General features: G+C 46.0%; 4 protein-coding genes across 5 annotated transcripts; 1 reads left to right on the top strand and 3 right to left on the bottom strand.

Annotated features, from left to right (window-relative positions):
• Positions 1–380: 380 nt before the first annotated feature.
• On the bottom strand, positions 381–2,027 carry LOC147209345 (DNA damage-inducible transcript 4-like protein). The gene is made up of 2 exons (XM_086106043.1): positions 1,417–2,027; positions 381–871 (listed from the first exon to the last, which is right to left on the bottom strand). Exons 1-2 carry the CDS (start codon positions 1,505–1,507, stop codon positions 381–383), a joined length of 582 nt encoding a protein of 193 aa, XP_085962169.1. The 5' UTR covers positions 1,508–2,027.
• Positions 2,028–2,692: 665 nt separating this feature from the next.
• On the bottom strand, positions 2,693–9,428 carry LOC147209344 (uncharacterized). Its single transcript, XM_086105163.1, has 12 exons — positions 9,279–9,428; positions 6,818–6,895; positions 6,254–6,352; positions 6,096–6,191; positions 5,932–6,015; positions 5,820–5,858; positions 5,700–5,744; positions 4,346–4,387; positions 4,142–4,246; positions 4,045–4,069; positions 3,873–3,955; positions 2,693–3,118 (listed from the first exon to the last, which is right to left on the bottom strand). The coding sequence occupies exons 1-12, from the start codon at positions 9,334–9,336 to the stop codon at positions 3,108–3,110; spliced, it is 765 nt and encodes a 254-aa protein (XP_085961289.1). The 5' UTR covers positions 9,337–9,428; the 3' UTR covers positions 2,693–3,107.
• Positions 9,429–9,954: 526 nt separating this feature from the next.
• Positions 9,955–13,842, bottom strand: krcp (kelch repeat-containing protein). 2 transcript variants are annotated; one of them, XM_086105161.1, is made up of 12 exons: positions 13,708–13,842; positions 13,356–13,517; positions 13,118–13,199; positions 12,969–13,028; positions 12,629–12,863; positions 12,211–12,345; positions 11,942–12,129; positions 11,523–11,719; positions 11,336–11,430; positions 11,207–11,261; positions 10,487–10,584; positions 9,955–10,308 (listed from the first exon to the last, which is right to left on the bottom strand). In XM_086105161.1, the coding sequence occupies exons 1-12, from the start codon at positions 13,767–13,769 to the stop codon at positions 10,097–10,099; spliced, it is 1,581 nt and encodes a 526-aa protein (XP_085961287.1). In that variant the 5' UTR covers positions 13,770–13,842; the 3' UTR covers positions 9,955–10,096. The 2 variants fall into 2 exon arrangements, with proteins under 2 accessions (XP_085961287.1, XP_085961288.1); XM_086105162.1 differs by having other exon boundaries at positions 12,211–12,342.
• Positions 13,843–15,387: 1,545 nt separating this feature from the next.
• LOC147209342 (uncharacterized) lies at positions 15,388–16,142 on the top strand. The gene is made up of 2 exons (XM_086131922.1): positions 15,388–15,569; positions 15,662–16,142. The coding sequence occupies exons 1-2, from the start codon at positions 15,406–15,408 to the stop codon at positions 16,140–16,142; spliced, it is 645 nt and encodes a 214-aa protein (XP_085988048.1). The 5' UTR covers positions 15,388–15,405.
• Positions 16,143–16,339: the final 197 nt, after the last annotated feature.

Below are 16,339 nucleotides of genomic sequence, written 5' to 3'. Positions count from 1 at the left end.
TTGAGAGTTTGGTGATATGAAAATAAGATATAACATATAACTTTTTCCACCCTTCATGTGACTTAAGGCCTGTAAAACTCAATTGGAGGAAAACAGCGGTTGCAGAAGTGCGCACACCCTCTGAAAATAGGGATGTACAGTATTCAGAATTAATCACATTCAAAGTCCGGGTATTCACATCATCTCCAATTTTTTTTCCTCGATTGCACTGGAGATGTTCTAATTCACATTAAAAGGTGGAAAAAGTTTAGAAATTATTTATCATGGCTTTATATTTTTAGATCATAAAAACCTCGCGTTTAAACAGTGGAGTGTGCACTTTTTATATGCACTGTAAGCAGTGTACATTTTACAACTGAGGCAAAGAGCATGTTTGCAGTTCAGCACTCCTCGATCACTGTTCCACCCGAGGAGGAGTAAAGTTTTTTCTTGACAAGTCGGAAGCCTCGACTCAGTTTCAGCGCGTGTCTAAAGGACGGCGCGAAGCAGGTGCCCATGAAAAGCAAGTCGCGCAAGCTGGGCCAGACGGCGGCGTCCTGCTTGAACACTAGAGTCAGCTCAAAGGTGGGCACCACGCTGGCGTCGTAAACCAAGCGCTCCAGTCGCTTGCAGCCCTTGTCCATTTCCAGGACGACGTCCAGGACGCAGCCGCGCAGGCCGCACGGCTCGCAGGATGCCAGCCGCAGCATTTGCCCTGCGATCCGCCGCGTGAGCTGCTCCGGGACCAGCACAGTGGCGCAGTGGAGGGTCGATCTTTTGGCTCGCGACAGGCAGCTCTCCAGCATTTTGGCCAACCGGAGACAGCTTCTGTCCTTGGTGGCTTCCGAATTCCTCTGGGTCTCGGCCCACCAGGGCTCCCAAAAATCCGGTTCTAGAGAGTCATTGGAAATATTTTATTCAGGGCTGTGGGAAATGCTTCTTTCCACCTTCCTATCTCATGATGCATCTTGAGTAATCCACACTGCGACAAAAGGGTGCTCAACTGTTATACAGCCACTCATTCAGTCCATTACACTCATCTCAACCTGGAAAAACTTTACACTGCACAGGTATGATATCAATGATTTTAGTTTTATATCCAAGCTTTTTAAATTTGTTTTACAACTTTACCCTATTCTATTTACAATAACAAATAAACCAATGTTATAAATTAACAGCGCTGGGGGAGGGGGTCGAAATAAAAATTGTATCAGTTCAATGTTATCACGAAAAAAAATGTTTTTAAAAAAATCTTTATTGAACAAGTCAGAATACAATTCTCAGTAAACAGAAATCAAAACGAACATGTTATTAATACATACAGCTACAAAAACTGTTGAGATACAGGCTGAAGGAATTTATGACACCAAAGACGTCATCAATCCACGCGCTCTAACTAGCACCAATTAAACCGGCAAAAGAGGCAACATAACTCACCCTTTTCGAAGGAAGTCTGGTCGTTTCTCCACTCAGCCACGTCGCAGGTGCACTCGTTTGATTTGGGTTTCAAGGTGCTTGTGGCAACCATTTTGATGCCGTTTCTTCACTACACTTGGGGTGGGGGGAGCGTGTGTTGGGAGGGTAATCAATGGAGATTAGCTCATCAGGTCCGGAATTTGACAACCACACACAAATCAAAAACTCACCTTATAGTTAGCACGCAAATAAATTAAACTTGGATAGTTTCCTTTTCATAAATTAGGTGACAAACATACAAATATATAGGTACTTGAACCCACAAATGACACTGCAACGGACGAATCATTGCTCCGGCTGCCGCCATCCATTTATAACTTCCCCCGGGTTCAGCTGACCCAGAAGCTTGACCAATCAGGTGCCACGGCCTTTCCCATTGGCTACTCAATCAAGCTCGGCATGAAATCATTGGCCGGTACCTGCGAGGAACACTTTGGCTGCTGTACACATATACTGTGCTGTATTATACAGTAGAAAGCAAATGGCCGAATCAAAAATACAGTAAATGAATGAACGCTCGACGTGGACAATCTGATTTGGCCAACACCTGCAAAGAACACTGGCTACTACACTCTGGCTGTTGGCTGATGTCTCAGTAACAAGATCTGGACCCCCCCCCCCCACCCCCTAGTTCAGCTGGCCTGAGGTCAAGGAATCTGACAGGCCAGAGAGGGTTTCCCGCGGTCACATGCAGCTGCCTTTCAACACATGGACATATACAGTAGGAAAAAAAAAACTTTGACCTACATTTTAAACCTTGTCATAAAATCCTTACAAGCCTTTTAACTGTGCATTATGTGGGACAAGCGAACGAAAATGCAAACATTGGTGTTCTACTTGGTATACATAGAGATGCCCCCCACCCGTCACTGGGGAATGCACTCATACAGACTTGGCCAGAGTCGCATTACAAAGGTTGCAGATCGTCTCATCGAACTCAGGAAGGAGGTCACGGGAGCTTTAAGATCGTTTTTTTTCTTTTGGGGGGTCTGGGTGGGGGGTATTATTTCGTTTTAGTGGGTCACGCTTGGTTGGCTTGGATGGATTTTTCACATCGGCCACCGAGATCTCGCTGGCACGTGTCACCAGCCTCAGAAAATGCCCCTTGGTAATAAACACCGGCTTATGAAGAGGAGGTCATGCTGCACTTGTGTCCTTGTTTTAGTGGTTCATCCTCACTGAACGAGCAATTAAAAAAAAAAAAAAAAAGCATTATTTCAAATATATGCCACAGAAAGAGGGTCAAATTTGGATTTATTAGACAACTAATCCCTTACTGTATGTCTAACTACAAATATTTGCAGAATGCATTTTCTTGACTACATGTAAATACGGTTCCAAAATAATAGCACGGTCATTGAAAAACAAACAAACATGTCACAAGAAATTAAACGTCGGATATGAGCATGGGTGAATACGATGAATAAGAGAAGGATCTGATTCTAACCGGGCTTACCTTTGTTGACACGCCATTGAAATAAGTTCAGAAAAGACCCAAAGAGTGGTGCACAGTCTTTTGTTTGTACAATGAGAACAATTTTATTCTACTGTCGGCAGGAGCTCGCGGGGCCGTTTCATTTCCTGCTTGTTGGACATGAAAAGGTTACTGGAGGTCGAGAGGCCGCTCCACCATGATGCCTGGCCACTTCGTTTCATCTTGCAGCTGGAACAAATGGTGAAGGAAAAAACAACGAGGATGAGACTTTGTGGCGTTTCAGAAAGAGACACTAGGTGGTGCTGCTGCTACGCAACACACAGCGAAGACCTGGCGAGACCTGAAAAGTGACGAAAAGCAATTCGTGTCTCAACTGGAAGGAGGAGACGCTTGTGAGGTATGTCAAACAACAGAATGAGCTCGTTTTTGGAGTATTTTGTGAAGCGTTTCTAAAGGAATCCAACATACAGCCACGCCATAAACCCTTTCTTCCTCTACGGAATTCCTTCAAAGTGACTCAACTTCCCGGTGAAACTCACGTCCAACTCAAGTGTTGATAAACCACAAAAACCACTCAACATCCATGGGAGCATCCACCGGGCACACACACACACACACACACACACACACACACACAGATACATACCGGATACAAGGAAACACACATTCAAGACACACACGTTACGCACAAAAGACGCATTCTTGTGTGTGTGAGCGTGTGTCTGAGTGACGCTGACATTTTGTAGGCACACAATAGCCCCTGCCCAAAACAAATGCGTGTTTATGTTAGGAAGCGGCTAACTTTTGGGTCCCGCCGCTGGCTGGAGGGCGGCTGCTCCAAATCACAGGAAACACCTTCTGCGGCCCAGTCCAGGCCCGAAGCTTGCGCGCACACACGCAGCTCAATAAGATATTAAAAGGCCGCCACTTCCCGCCTCGCTAAAAGGCAGGAAGCACGGCCTGCTCGCTGAAGACAGCTCACCGTTCTCCTCGCCACCTGACGACTTGACGCCGAGAAGCAGGACGCCGTCTTTGGTGCTTTCCGGGCGAGTCTGGAAGGACGCGCTGCGGACACACAGGGGGATGAGGACGGCCCGAGGCTCGTTTGTGGGCGCACGGTCAACGCGAGGCGAGCCTTTGCACTTGCAACTTACTTCTCAGTTCCAGTATCAATCGTCTCTGCAGAAAAAAAAAAAAACATTAAATTAAAAACACATCACATTTGACCTGACATGAACATCAGTAACGTACCCGTGTGGTCGTGGATCTTCTTGCATTTGAACTTGAGGATGATGATGGCGGCGGAGGCGACCAGCAGGACGGGCAGAACAATCCACCACAGTCTTTTGTCTGTTGCTGAAAACAGAAAAAAATAAAATAAAATAGATCAAATCTCCCAGTGAGCTTGTCGAGCGCGGCCGGGCGCAGTTTCAAGCGGCCCAGTCAGTCCCTCACCTGCTTTTGCCACCTCTTTGTCACCCCCGCCAACCTGAGGACCTTGTGGATCACAATCAGAATCATTTTTGGTTCAAACACTTTTATGTTTTTGACACCAAATGATGAAAATATTCATTGGGACCAAAAACAGAGTTGCAAATTGTCACGGCTTTACAGTGGTACCTCGACTTACGAAATGAATTGGTTCTGGAAGAAATTTCAGTAAGTACAGACACATTTTCCATGTAAATGCCCTAATCCAGGGGTGTCAAACTCATTTTTCTCGCTGGCCAGATTTTAGTTAGTTTCCCTGGGAGGGCCGTTATGACTGAAACCATATAGAGAAGTCAAAAATAACAGTCGATACACCTATTGTGTAAGTTATTGTAATGAGGGCTTTGGTAACAAGAAAATGCTCGCAGTGTCACTCTTATTTATTACAAATGAGAATTTGAAATTTTGGTCGTGATTTTTAGAAAGCATCATGAAAGTTGACATCTTTAATATGCTTTCGCGGGCCACATAAAATGATGTGTCGGGCCAGATCTGGCCCCGGGCCTTGAGTTTGAGACCTATGTCCTAATCCCTGCCAAGCCCCCCCAAATTCAGACATAATCGTTTTATAAAGCATAAAAATCAATCAAAATATGTAACCAATACATGCTACAATGAGATGATTGCACAATAAACGAGAGTTGTGCCTAATGTATAAAACAAAGAATAAAGAACAAAAATGATGGTCATTTAACTTTTAACTGCGTCCTCATAGGTTTTTTTTTTTTTGGCCTCGTTAGTTCATGTTCTCTCTCAGAAGGTTTTTTTTCCCCCCCTGGCGTTTTGTAAACAACTGAGCAAAGGACGTTTGCTTTTGTCGGCTTGTAACAATCCTTTGAAAATATCCAAGGCAAACATCAGCACAGTCAGCGATCGCCTGACTGGTGAACACTTTTTCTGGGTGATTCACAATTATGTAAAACTATCGGAGCGCTTCATGGGGGGCGAATGACAAGGACGCCGCATAGACACACATCGATTTATCTACACGCATAGACACACACGGTAGAGGTCCCTCTTAGCCAATGGGAAGCCAGGAAGATGCTCGGTAATAGCCAATGGCAGAGCAGCTAGAAGTATGTTGCGTTCAGGAAACTCGGAGCTGAGAGTAGCAGCCCACACTGTAATATTTCCCTTTCGTATCTTGAAATTTCTTTCGTAATAAGAGGCAATATAGTCCTGTTAAGGCATTTCGTAACTTGAACATTTCGTATGAAGAGACGTTCATAAGTAGAGGTACCACTGTACTATCAAATGATGTTAACTGTTGTCCAGCTTCTTATGAAAGTTCACTAGAACGGATCGCGGGGTGATTTACCGGGACTTTTCTCTGTGGTCCGGCCCGTCTCGTGCCGGGGCATCACTGAAAGTACAACGGAGAGTTGTTGAAAGGAAAACAATAGCATGACGAATCCATGTGTAGAAGACACTACAGTACCGTTGTCAGGTTGCGGCGGGGCCAAGGTGGGGCTGGGTCCTATTTAGATTTCAATCACCTTTAGTCGTGAGTTCTGTGCGAGTCAACTGTGCGGTCCTCTTTTCGCTTTTACCTTGAGTCTGGCTGGTCGTTCTGTCCATCTGAGAGCCGGCGGTCCTCGGCTGGGTGCTGTTATTTGCCGCAGCTTCTGTTGACGCTGCTCGTGAACACAAAAAACACCTATCGAGGACCAGTTGCTGCGAAGCGAGGCGCAAATACGGAAGCGAAAGCTCCAACTTTTCTCGGCCGCCGTGGCCACTGGCGACGTCACGTACGGCTGCGTCGACATCGGCGCGGTAGTCGCTGCCGTCACCACCGCCGGGATTGTTTTTGCTGAGGAAAAAAAGGGTCGATATCAATATGGCGCCGTCTTTTGAGATGTTTGACACACTCACTGCTCTCCGCGGGTTTTTGGGTGGTTCCTGGAGGAGGCGCGACAGTCGGGGGCGCACGGTTTGTCGGTGCCGCGGTCTGAGCTGCAGACGCTGTCTGTGCTGCTCAGGGGTACAAAAGAGCAAAAAATAAACCAGTGGCCAACACTTAGGTGGTATTAAAAAGAGGCCCGGACCGATGAACATCTTTGAAGGCCAATGCTGATTTGGCAGAATAAAATTCAGAGAACCGATTCATCGGCCGACTAATCAAGAATATATAGAATGAATAAAATAAACGTCATTTTTGGTCCGCTAAGCTTGACAACAATAAACAATAGACTTACAGGCAGAACATTTTATTGTATTACAATACTTTTAGTTGAACTTTACAACAGAGAGAAAAATCTTCCAATTACTTGCCAATATTTGGCAGGAACGTCGTATGTTGCGTGTGATAAAAACAAACAAACAAAAATCAGCCTCGTTGTTGTTGGTTTTTTTTTGGGGAGGGGGGCAATTTCAAAAGAGCTAATACTGGCCAGACGATTAATCGCTCGGTTCCTCGTATGCAACGTTTCTATTCACCCTGGTTGCTTTTTGTCATCGCTTTGATTGTCGTTGGACTCTCCGTCTGCTGCTTCTCGACAACTTCCTCTGTTGACACTTTGAAGCAGACCGACATGGAGAAGGAGCGGCACATTTTAGTTCACAAAGTAGCATCAGACGCAATTTGCATATACAGTGTGTGCCTTGAGATCATATTGAACCACAGTTTTGTCTTTATGCTAACACATCACGGTAAACACTAACAGAGAGCGAGTGTCCTGGTGTTCTAACCCTTTTAGGAATGGACATTTGAACACAAAGGGTTATGTAACACATCAAAAACTATCACAATACTCGTAGGCATAAATTCTTCATGCTCCTCGAAGAAAGGCGACTATTACAGCAGTTTACTGAGGAGCCGAAACGGTCCCCATCCATAGTATATCCATACGTTTGTATTATACTGGGGTGGCTCGGTAGTCCAGTGGTTAGCGCGTCGCCTCACAGTGCAGAGGTAACCGGGTTCAATTCCAGCTTCGGCCTCCGTGTGTGGAGTTTGCATGTTCTCCCCCGGGCCTGCGTGGGTTTTCTCCGGGTACTCCGGTTTCCTCCCATATTCCAAAAACATGCATGGCAGGCTGATTGAACACTCCAAATTGTCCCTAGATGTGAGTGTGGGCGTGGATGGTTGTTTGTCTCTGTGTGCCCTGCGATTGGATGGCAACCGGTTCAGGGTGTCCCCCGCCTACGGCCCGAAGATGGCTGGGATAGGCTCCAGCACCCTCAACGACCCTTGTGAGGATACGCGGATCGGAAAATGGATGGATGGGTGTATTATACTGCCCTCTGGTGGCCAAGACATGCATACCAGAAGGAACAGCACAATGTCCATTGAAGTTAAAAAAAAAAAAAAAAAAGAGTGGCAAAAATGTCTTGGCATTAATTTTTTAATGATGTGCTCACTGAATGTTTTGACAAAGTACAAAATTGGTTGGGTTTCCAAAAAGTTGACAGAAGTGCAACTTCAGTTCACCCCGAAAGGTCAGGGTGCATTTCAGGTTCGTCCGGAAATGAAGTTTGTGAAGTTGTGTATACACAACAATTGTTTGATTTTTTTTTTTTAATGATTCCCATCACTCTTGCCTCCTTGTCAATGCAGTTGACATCCTCCGCTGGGAGAGACCGAAGCTGCATCCTGTGCTCCCGCGCTATTGTTGTCCCTCTTAACCTTTGAATCTGCACTTCCTCTCCTTGCACTTGTCAGATGTGAGGAACACGACTCGACAAGACATGCACGACCCCGTTCAAATTAAATGGAAGAATATTTTATTCCGGCGAGTAGCATTTGTCTTTCTTAGCTCCTTCGCTATTTCCTGCAGATTTTATTTCGATGCCCTCTGAGAGTGACGGGACTTTGGTTCCTAACGCTATCCCCTCCTGGATTATCTGTCGGGGCCAGCGGCGAGCCGATAAGAGCTATTTCGGCGGCGCAAACAGAAGATAAACAAAAACATGAAGGGACTTTTTCCTCTGCGTCAACCAAACGAGTCGCATTGTCGCTCTGTCCCTCGAGGGCTCATTTGCGCACGTCTGCTTTGATGGTTCAAAGCGTCAGCGTTCCCCGGATGGACAAATCAAAGCTGTGCCAAATCAACTTGGATTTGTTCCATTGGGAGACAGTCCAAACTGCCCGAAATTGTTTGGTGATTGACAGATAGTGAAGAATTTTTCTAAATGGAAGCTGTGAACAGTTTACTGCTACTCCTGGTTAACATGTCCATCCATCCATTTTCTAATCCGTTTCTCCTCACGATGGTCGTGGGCACGCCGGAGCCTTCTTCGTCTTCGGGCAGCGGGCGGGGCACACCCTGAACTGGGTGTCAGCCAATCGCAGGGCACACAGAGATGAACAACCATCCGCGCACACAATCACACCTCGGGACAATTCCGAGTGTTCTATTAACTGGCCGTGCATGTTTTTTGGAATGTGGGAGGAAACCGGAGTACCCGGAGAAAACCCTCGCTGGCACGGGGAGAACATGCAAACTCCCAACAAGAAGGCCGCAGCTGGAATCGAACCCTGCCCCTCTTTCTGGTTAGCATGGATTGTCGACAAATAATATAACAATACTCAGGCATTTATTATTTATCCTCTGCGAAGAGCAGCATATATTTTCAGTCTCCTTAGCCTGAAGTGAAACTGTTTTTGATGTGCCAGTGTTGTGCTGCTCCTGATGTGCGCACGGGCCAAAAACTTCAATTCTTTGTATTCATTGAATTTGTCATGACTGTCACTTTTTTTCTTTTTCATGAAGTACAACATTACAGGGTTCTATTTATCTTATTAAAAACCAAAAAATCACAACAAAATCGCAAGGCACCACTGTATTGTATTCAAAATATGAGGTTGTTATACATTTGATGTTTTTTCAAAGCATAACACCCCTGCTTGAAGATGCTCTGGAAAAACAAAAAAAACCAATGAAGCCGATTCTCTTACCTGGTGTGAAGACGTGAGCCGATGTTAGCAGGAGGACAAAAACCCTGATGGTCTTCATGGCGACTTTGTGCGTCTAACTCCGTCGGAGCAGCGCATGGAAGAAAGACAAAAAAAATGGTGTTCAAGCCAGGGCGCGCCGCTGCTCCTGCTTATTTCGGCACTTCCTTCCTCTCCCACGCTGACGTGACACGGGGGGGGGGGGGGGCTGCCGAGACAAACAGGAGGGAGAAAAAGTGGAATTTAGGAAGAGCCAAATTCTTCAACATTGTTCAGGTCAAATGTGACACTTGTTGACAGCAATAAAAACAGCTGGAAATGTCATGACTTTTCCTTTTCTGACCATAAAAAAACCCCAGTGTGGGACAAATAAAGGATATCTTAAATCTTAAATAAAATATTCAAAAATGTCATTCTTTGATTTTTTTTTTTTCCAAATGGACACAACATAGATATTTTTTAAAAAGGTAAATTTACACAGTACCTTTCATTTGTGTCATTCAATGACCGGTCAGTGACGTCCAATGTTTATTTTGACAAAAGCGCGTCTCTGAGCATCGCAGTTTCGGACATGTGCCGTATGTGCGGCCACACACGTGCACCTTGGACCTTGAAAGTTGACAGTCATGCTTTGATGCTTCATTCATTTTCCTTTCCACACAATAAAAGTGTTACTTCCTTTCAATTTCACCCAATTTATTCATGTGAATTAAAACAAAAATACGTTTTTTTAACGAATAAAATATAGGGAAAAAAACCCAACAATGAGTAAGGGAAAAAAAAAGACAGAACCAAAACTTTTAGCGCGTGGCGTCAAACCGTCAAAGGAGAGCGAGCAGCTCCTTGACGGCGACCACGGTCACGTCGGCGTAAAAGGCGCCCTCGTTGTCGCCTCCTCCGAACATCAGCAGTGTTTTGTCAGCTTGCTGCGCTTCGGCATCGTGGCCGCTGGCCGTCTCCATGGCGACGATGGAGTGACCCGCCCGGGCAAGTGACAGCTGCGGGAGCGTCACCTCCGTCCACATGTTTGTCTCTGACGTCAGGAAAAGAAAATGTTGGAAATTCTGCATTGTGATGTAGAGTGAACACCTTTTTATTGTATTGTATATTAAAAAAAAAAAACACTTGCAAAAACATGACATTGTGGAGCGACCCATCCACCACTTGATTAGGTGCACCTGCGCGATGCAAAGACGGCGACGACTGCTCACCTGTGTCGAAAACAAAGGCGTCACTGAGGGAGTTGTTTCCGTTATAGCCGCCGTGGATCAAGAACTTTGTGGCCGAGATGACGGCGTTGCCGTGCCAGCTGCGACAGGAACACACGCGCACGCGCCATGGTTACTGCTTTGGACGAAAAGTCACGAAATAACTAAAATCGGGAAAAAAAAAAACACGATTTTTGCGAATGATAAAATAAAAATAAAATGCGCCGTAAATGAAACTACAGCTTATGTTTATAAAACTAACTAAAGCTTTAATTAAAACGAAAATGTCCTTTGTTTAAGTCTGTGTCAATCAACGTGATACACGAGAACGTATTTATATCGGAATTGCTGCGCACGCAAACAGAAGAGGGGATGTCAAACAGCCGCTTGAGAATCGTCGCTTATCTTACTTCATGACGCAACACTTTAGAAAAAATCTTGCACTTGACAAAGACTCTCTAACAATATGTTTTAAAACTAAAACTAACAAAATCTAAAAGAAAGCATTTTCAAATGAATTTAAAAAAAAAATGAACAAACTAGCAGTAAAAATGAATCGAATCTAATTTGAAATGAAACGACAAAAAATAAATAAAAATCCAAAACGATTGTGACCCTGGCACACACGCACGCACGCACACACACAAAACAGAGTAAGACACATTTGAAACACACTTACTGCATGCACGCACGCACGCAAGTTAAAGATCCGAGTGAGTTTACCAACGAGGGGCGGGGCTTCTTCCACGTGTTTGAACAGCAGAAAACTCCATCAAGCCTGGCAAAGAATCATCGTGTCAGTTACTGTGTTTATTTTGATGCACAGTCGAAGAAGTTGGGTGTGCGCCTCACCGAGGTCCAACACGAACACGTCGTTATAGCACACAGGTGTGTCCCACCCGCCGAATACGTAAATCTTCCCCTGCGGCATCACGCAAGCCGAGTGACTGCAATGCAAATTGGGACGAGATTGTTTTTTGCACTGGCGAAGGCGTCGATAGGCGGGCGCGGCGGAAACGGAACGTTGAGCAAGGCTCACCCCGAGCGGGGGGACGGGGCATCGCCGATGACGATGGGCTGGTACCAGATGGACAGCTGGGGGTCGAAGATGTACAGGGAGTCGCTGCAGCCGTCCGGCTCCGGGTGGGGGCGAGGGTAAACCCCTCCCAGCACAAAGAGCTCCCCGCGAAACAGGCTGCAGCTGTGGTAAGCCAGCGGGGGAACCTTCCCTTGCGCCTGAACGACGCCGCCGCAGGTTTGATATTTAAAACGACATCACTTTGAACGTCCACTAGCTTCGGGCTAACTCACAATGCAAAATGCCATTCCTGGGCTAGCATAGCAAACATCCACATGGTATCACACTTGATTAAGCGACGCATATTTAAACACAAACGGAAACAGACAAGAACGACAACCACAGTCAAATTCCCCCCTGCGCCCCAAGTTGATCCTGACCTCCACCATGGTCCACTTCCAGGTTTGCGTGTCCAGGATGTGGACGTCGTTGAACCACTTTTTGTTCTTGGAGCCGCCAAACACGAAGATGCGGTCGGAGTCCGGGTCGTAGACCGCCGTGTGGCCGATCCTGGCCTCGGGAGTCGGACCCTGCGCCAGCGTCTCGGCCGGCACCCAGGACAGGTCCTCTGTGGGACAAGAACGCGAGCTCAGAGGAAAATGTCTTTTCCAGATGTTGCATAATGTCCGACATCATACATGTGACAGACCTGTGCAGAGCTTCCACAAGGGATCTTTGCAGAACTGCATCCTGGCTCCTTGACCTCCAATCAAGATGGCCGTCTGGGCGTCAATGGGGCATAGCATTTGACCCCAGCGACCCGACGGGCCTGACGGCAGCGCTGCTGGAGCATCGTAGGGAAAGTTATCATGAAATGTCGTGTTGAACTAACCATAAATCAAACTCAGCCCAGATGAATGCTAACAAACAATTCAAAACACTGTTGACGTGCAAAAGAACAGCATTGTTCATCTTCGTTTCCCTGCAAGGAACGGCTAATTTCATAGCAGCTAACCGAGGACTCGTGACCGTCTTTCTCAGACAGCCCCGATGATGGTTCCTGCGATATTGAATATAGTATAGTTGAGACTACTCCTGTATGTATCTATTTCTTGACACGGCCTCACCTCCTTGACTTTTGGCTGCATTGACCCTGCCCAAGAAAAGTCTCTGCCGGCCTTTGGCGTGCCGTTGGACTTTCCGCGATGGTGCGGTTTGCTCCAAGCTGCTGTTGGGACACGTGTTCTCCACCTCCTCCTCAACCAGCCTGGCATCCTTGCCCTTGTCAAGCTCTCCGGCAGTGGCTCGCTTCCTCTTCTTTTTGCAGTTGAGCTCTTGGGGTGCAAGAGGAGCAGCAGCATGCTGGGAGCAGTAAGAAGAACACCCGCCCGATATTCGTGTCGTCATCCAGACAAAATAGCGAGCCTTGTCATGACACCTGAAGTATGACCTGAAGTGTATGTTTACCTTTGGCGTGTGGTCCTTGACGGCCAAAATGAGTGCTGGTTCCGGCCGATTGTCTTTCGCCTGAGGAAAAATTAACAGTTTCAATTCCTATCAGTAAGTGGTTGTGTTTTTTTTGGGGTAAACTTTCCCATCCAAAACATTTTTTTTACCGTATGTCCTCCTTCCAGTGTAACGGTCAGGGTTGCGCCATTCATCCATGTCTCTTCTTCCCATTGCTCCCAGGACAGACACCTATGGGATTCCCCAAATCATCAAAAATATTGAATCTAGTAGAAAGATTTCTTATTCGACATTTCCGAATTGTAGTAGGACATGATAGAAACATCTACTTTATATTTCTCAAGTGTACCTGTTCCGAGTGCTCAAACACTCGTTTAGGCGTCTAACCTGTTATAAGGAGTCAGCTTCCCGATGGTGATGGGCGTCCGATGAGCGTCGTAGAGGTCCGCGTTGACGCAAGTCCTCTCACCCCAAGGTCCACTGCTAAACAGCACCACCTGCTGGACTTTCGGCGGAATGGCAACAGACACCAGTCGGAGTCCCTCGTCGCTGCCCCCGGAAAGAAATGTGTAAACTTTGTAAAAATCGAGGTTTATTTTTGGAGTACTATTGAGGATAACAGAGTAAATGGCCATATCTGAATGGAATGCTACGGTAGGCACGGAAAAAACATTGTGAAATTGAAGCCAATTTAAAACGATATTGCTCTTGAGTTAATGTTTTGCAGTCTTCGACGTACCCGAGGAGCCTTTGAGGTGACTCATCTAGTCCGAATAACCCAAAAACTCCAAATTCCCCCATTTATCTCTCTGCAAAAGTTGAGTTTGTGCGTTTACTGCCGATTGCGTCTCCCGCCACTGATTCGTGTGTACGCAACTGTAGTTCCCACATCTCCAGTGAGTTTCATTGATTCTTTGTTTAGTGTGTCTGCGAGGGCGGTGTCTGTAAAACTTTCTAATATCCGCCAAACGCCTCGAGTTTGTGTGCGAGTAAATCGAGTGCTCCCCAAAGGCACGACGCAGAGGTCTCGGACCAATCAATGGCCTGCATTCTTCCGCGCTACCTGATGTCACCACCGGTGCGTTCAGGAGAAATTTGTCACTTCGACTCCCTTTTCCTGACAGCTTGTGATTGTGGCGTTCATATATCTCAGCGTGTTACTGGCTAATTAAAATATGCATTGTTTATAACAGAACAAAAAATTATATATATGTCCCTATGATCAAAGCCATATGAATTCGATGCATATTCACTGTTAGTTAGTAACCTGGACAATGACCGTGTTTGAAATTAATTATTCGCTTCTCTGAAATCATCATATCAGGATTATTCATTACTTTATTTCATTTTAACATGTTCCATTATGTAGTGCAATCAATACTTTAAAAAAGTTTCGGAAAATGAAGAAGACGCGCCGCACATCACGCCATTGCATTGGTATTCTGACGTCACTGGTGGGCGTTCCGTCTTAAATGTCGGTAACATAGAACATGACATTCCACATTATACTTGTTTTAACCTGAGATTCTTTTACATAATTTACAGAAACAAAGCACAAGCTCATAAGTGCTGGGAAGTACAAAAGTACTTCCTTACGACACAAGTTTATTTTCTGTGTTCTTTCGAAACAGGTAACTGCACCCTGCTTCTGCTTAAATGCGCATCATGTGTACTTTTCCAACTCTGCTCGCATTGCATTCAAACAGCACAACAAAATGGTAAACATACAAAACAATGTACATTCAGGACATGAAGCGTGTCTCTGTTGTCCTGTTTAAGCTGTACATCCACCTGCCTAATACCATGCTGCCATGCAAATCTTTTTGGTGTCAGTCATGTGTGTTTTAAGAAGCTATACAAACAAGCAAACCAAAACTTTCTTCCCCCCCGGAGAGAACACACAGTGAGGTTTGGCTATTTGCGGTACACATTTCATTCTGTGATTGCACTGATTTGCAGTGGGTTATTCAAACAGTACCATCTCTAAATAATTCATAGCTTTACCTGCAGTGTTCACACCACGATGAACGGATCGTCTTTCAGCACTTCGTTCTTTTCAACGTATTTCTGGTCCGACTGTCATCCTTACGACGGTGAATCTGGAGGACCGTCTGCGGGCCTTGTCGTTCTCCTTGTCACCGACGTGGTTGAATTCTTCGCTGGCCTCCCATCAAACCTCTGGCTCGCCTGGTTCATTCTCCAGAGAAGGTTGTCAAATGTTCTCCTGAATGGATCATGCAGTGGGACAGGATGGGGGAGGGAGACGAGAAGCGGCAGTATAACAGGCCTCAATTCAGAACCCAATATTTGTCTTCGGGCGTGGTTTGTTTTCCATGACTTTTATTTCACGTTATGTTGAAGGTCTAAGGCTGACGGTATCCTAACTGCGGACTTGTTCCCGTTCCCCTTGGCCATCGTCAAAGTTGCCTTCTACGTGATGGTGCCTGTGATATTGGCTAATCACTTCCTTTGGCGGAATGCTTGGATAATGGCCACGACGACATTCTTCACTTCTTCATTGATCACCCTGAAGCCGTTGCTCACGTGTCTGGTGTGTGTGGAGAGATACTTGGCTGTGGTCCGACCGCTGGACTTTCTACGGTAAAAACGCTTCTTTGCTCATCTGTCATAAACACATTGAAATCAGCGCTTTTCATTATTACGTGACTTAATTTGATGTCTGTTGCCGCCAGGTTCAAGGCCTTTAAGTACAAATGGAGAGCTCTTGTCCTTATGTTCTGCTTAAATATCTGCCTTGGCGTCTTTGCTGTTTTTCACAACTCTGTTGTGGCGCTGTGTATGATTTTCCTCCCCGTCCTGGCCGTGGAAACCTACTGTTGTGTCGCCGTGCTCAACGCCTTGAGAAAAAGTCCACCGGGAGACAGACAGGAAGTGGGCAACGAGAAGAAGGGTGATGTGGCGGGAAATCGAGAGATGCACGGCAAAAAGAGGAAAGCTTTCATTACCATCCTCCTCGTCCAGGTCACGCTCATGGTCAATTACGTGCCCTTCATTGTCACCGCTCCGATACAGGGCCTGGTGCCCGCTCGGGTCTTCAAGTGTCAGTATATGGCCATGGCTTTAGCTGCGGCCCTCGCCTGCGGTTATCTGTATCCGCTCTTCTACCTGTACAATAACATGAGACACCAGAAGAACACAAAGAGCAAAATATGACCATCTCCGCCCGACCGTCTATCGGTGTACTGTTTCCATTCGGGTTTGTGTTAAGTTGTTAGAACATTGCATTGTTTCCGTCTGTGCTGATTTTAGTCCATGTGTGTAAAAGTGCTATTGAAATGTCCTTTGAATGTGTGCTTACTTCACTGATTCCTGTTCACGTGGGCTTGACTCCCCCCCCCCCCCACAATAAG

This window comes from Hippocampus guttulatus, chromosome 2, assembly GCF_054856545.1.
Source record: "Hippocampus guttulatus isolate MCC_2025c chromosome 2, RoL_Hgut_1.0, whole genome shotgun sequence".
NCBI lineage: Eukaryota > Metazoa > Chordata > Actinopteri > Syngnathiformes > Syngnathidae > Hippocampus > Hippocampus guttulatus.
This window is presented reverse-complemented; position numbering and strand designations above follow the sequence as displayed.

What these genes read in the sequence shown, in the direction of transcription:
- LOC147209345 (XM_086106043.1), bottom strand. Translation starts at nt 1,507, where the DNA reads ATGGTTGCCACAAGCACCTTGAAACCCAAATCAAACGAGTGCACCTGC. An exon ending in CCAGACTTCCTTCGAAAAGG is followed by an intron (nt 872 to 1,416) that starts GTGAGTTATGTT and finishes ATGACTCTCTAG; the next exon opens with AACCGGATTTTTGGGAGCCC.
- LOC147209344 (XM_086105163.1), bottom strand. Translation starts at nt 9,336, where the DNA reads ATGAAGACCATCAGGGTTTTTGTCCTCCTGCTAACATCGGCTCACGTC. An exon ending in GACCACAGAGAAAAGTCCCG is followed by an intron (nt 4,388 to 5,699) that starts GTAAATCACCCC and finishes GTGATCCACAAG; the next exon opens with GTCCTCAGGTTGGCGGGGGT. An exon ending in CAAAGAGGTGGCAAAAGCAG is followed by an intron (nt 4,247 to 4,345) that starts GTGAGGGACTGA and finishes TTCTGTTTTCAG; the next exon opens with CAACAGACAAAAGACTGTGG.
- krcp (XM_086105161.1), bottom strand. Translation starts at nt 13,769, where the DNA reads ATGGGGGAATTTGGAGTTTTTGGGTTATTCGGACTAGATGAGTCACCT. An exon ending in TCACCTCAAAGGCTCCTCGG is followed by an intron (nt 13,518 to 13,707) that starts GTACGTCGAAGA and finishes TTCCGGGGGCAG; the next exon opens with CGACGAGGGACTCCGACTGG. An exon ending in AAGCTGACTCCTTATAACAG is followed by an intron (nt 13,200 to 13,355) that starts GTTAGACGCCTA and finishes GGAATCCCATAG; the next exon opens with GTGTCTGTCCTGGGAGCAAT.
- LOC147209342 (XM_086131922.1), top strand. Translation starts at nt 15,406, where the DNA reads ATGGTGCCTGTGATATTGGCTAATCACTTCCTTTGGCGGAATGCTTGG. An exon ending in CGACCGCTGGACTTTCTACG is followed by an intron (nt 15,570 to 15,661) that starts GTAAAAACGCTT and finishes TGTTGCCGCCAG; the next exon opens with GTTCAAGGCCTTTAAGTACA.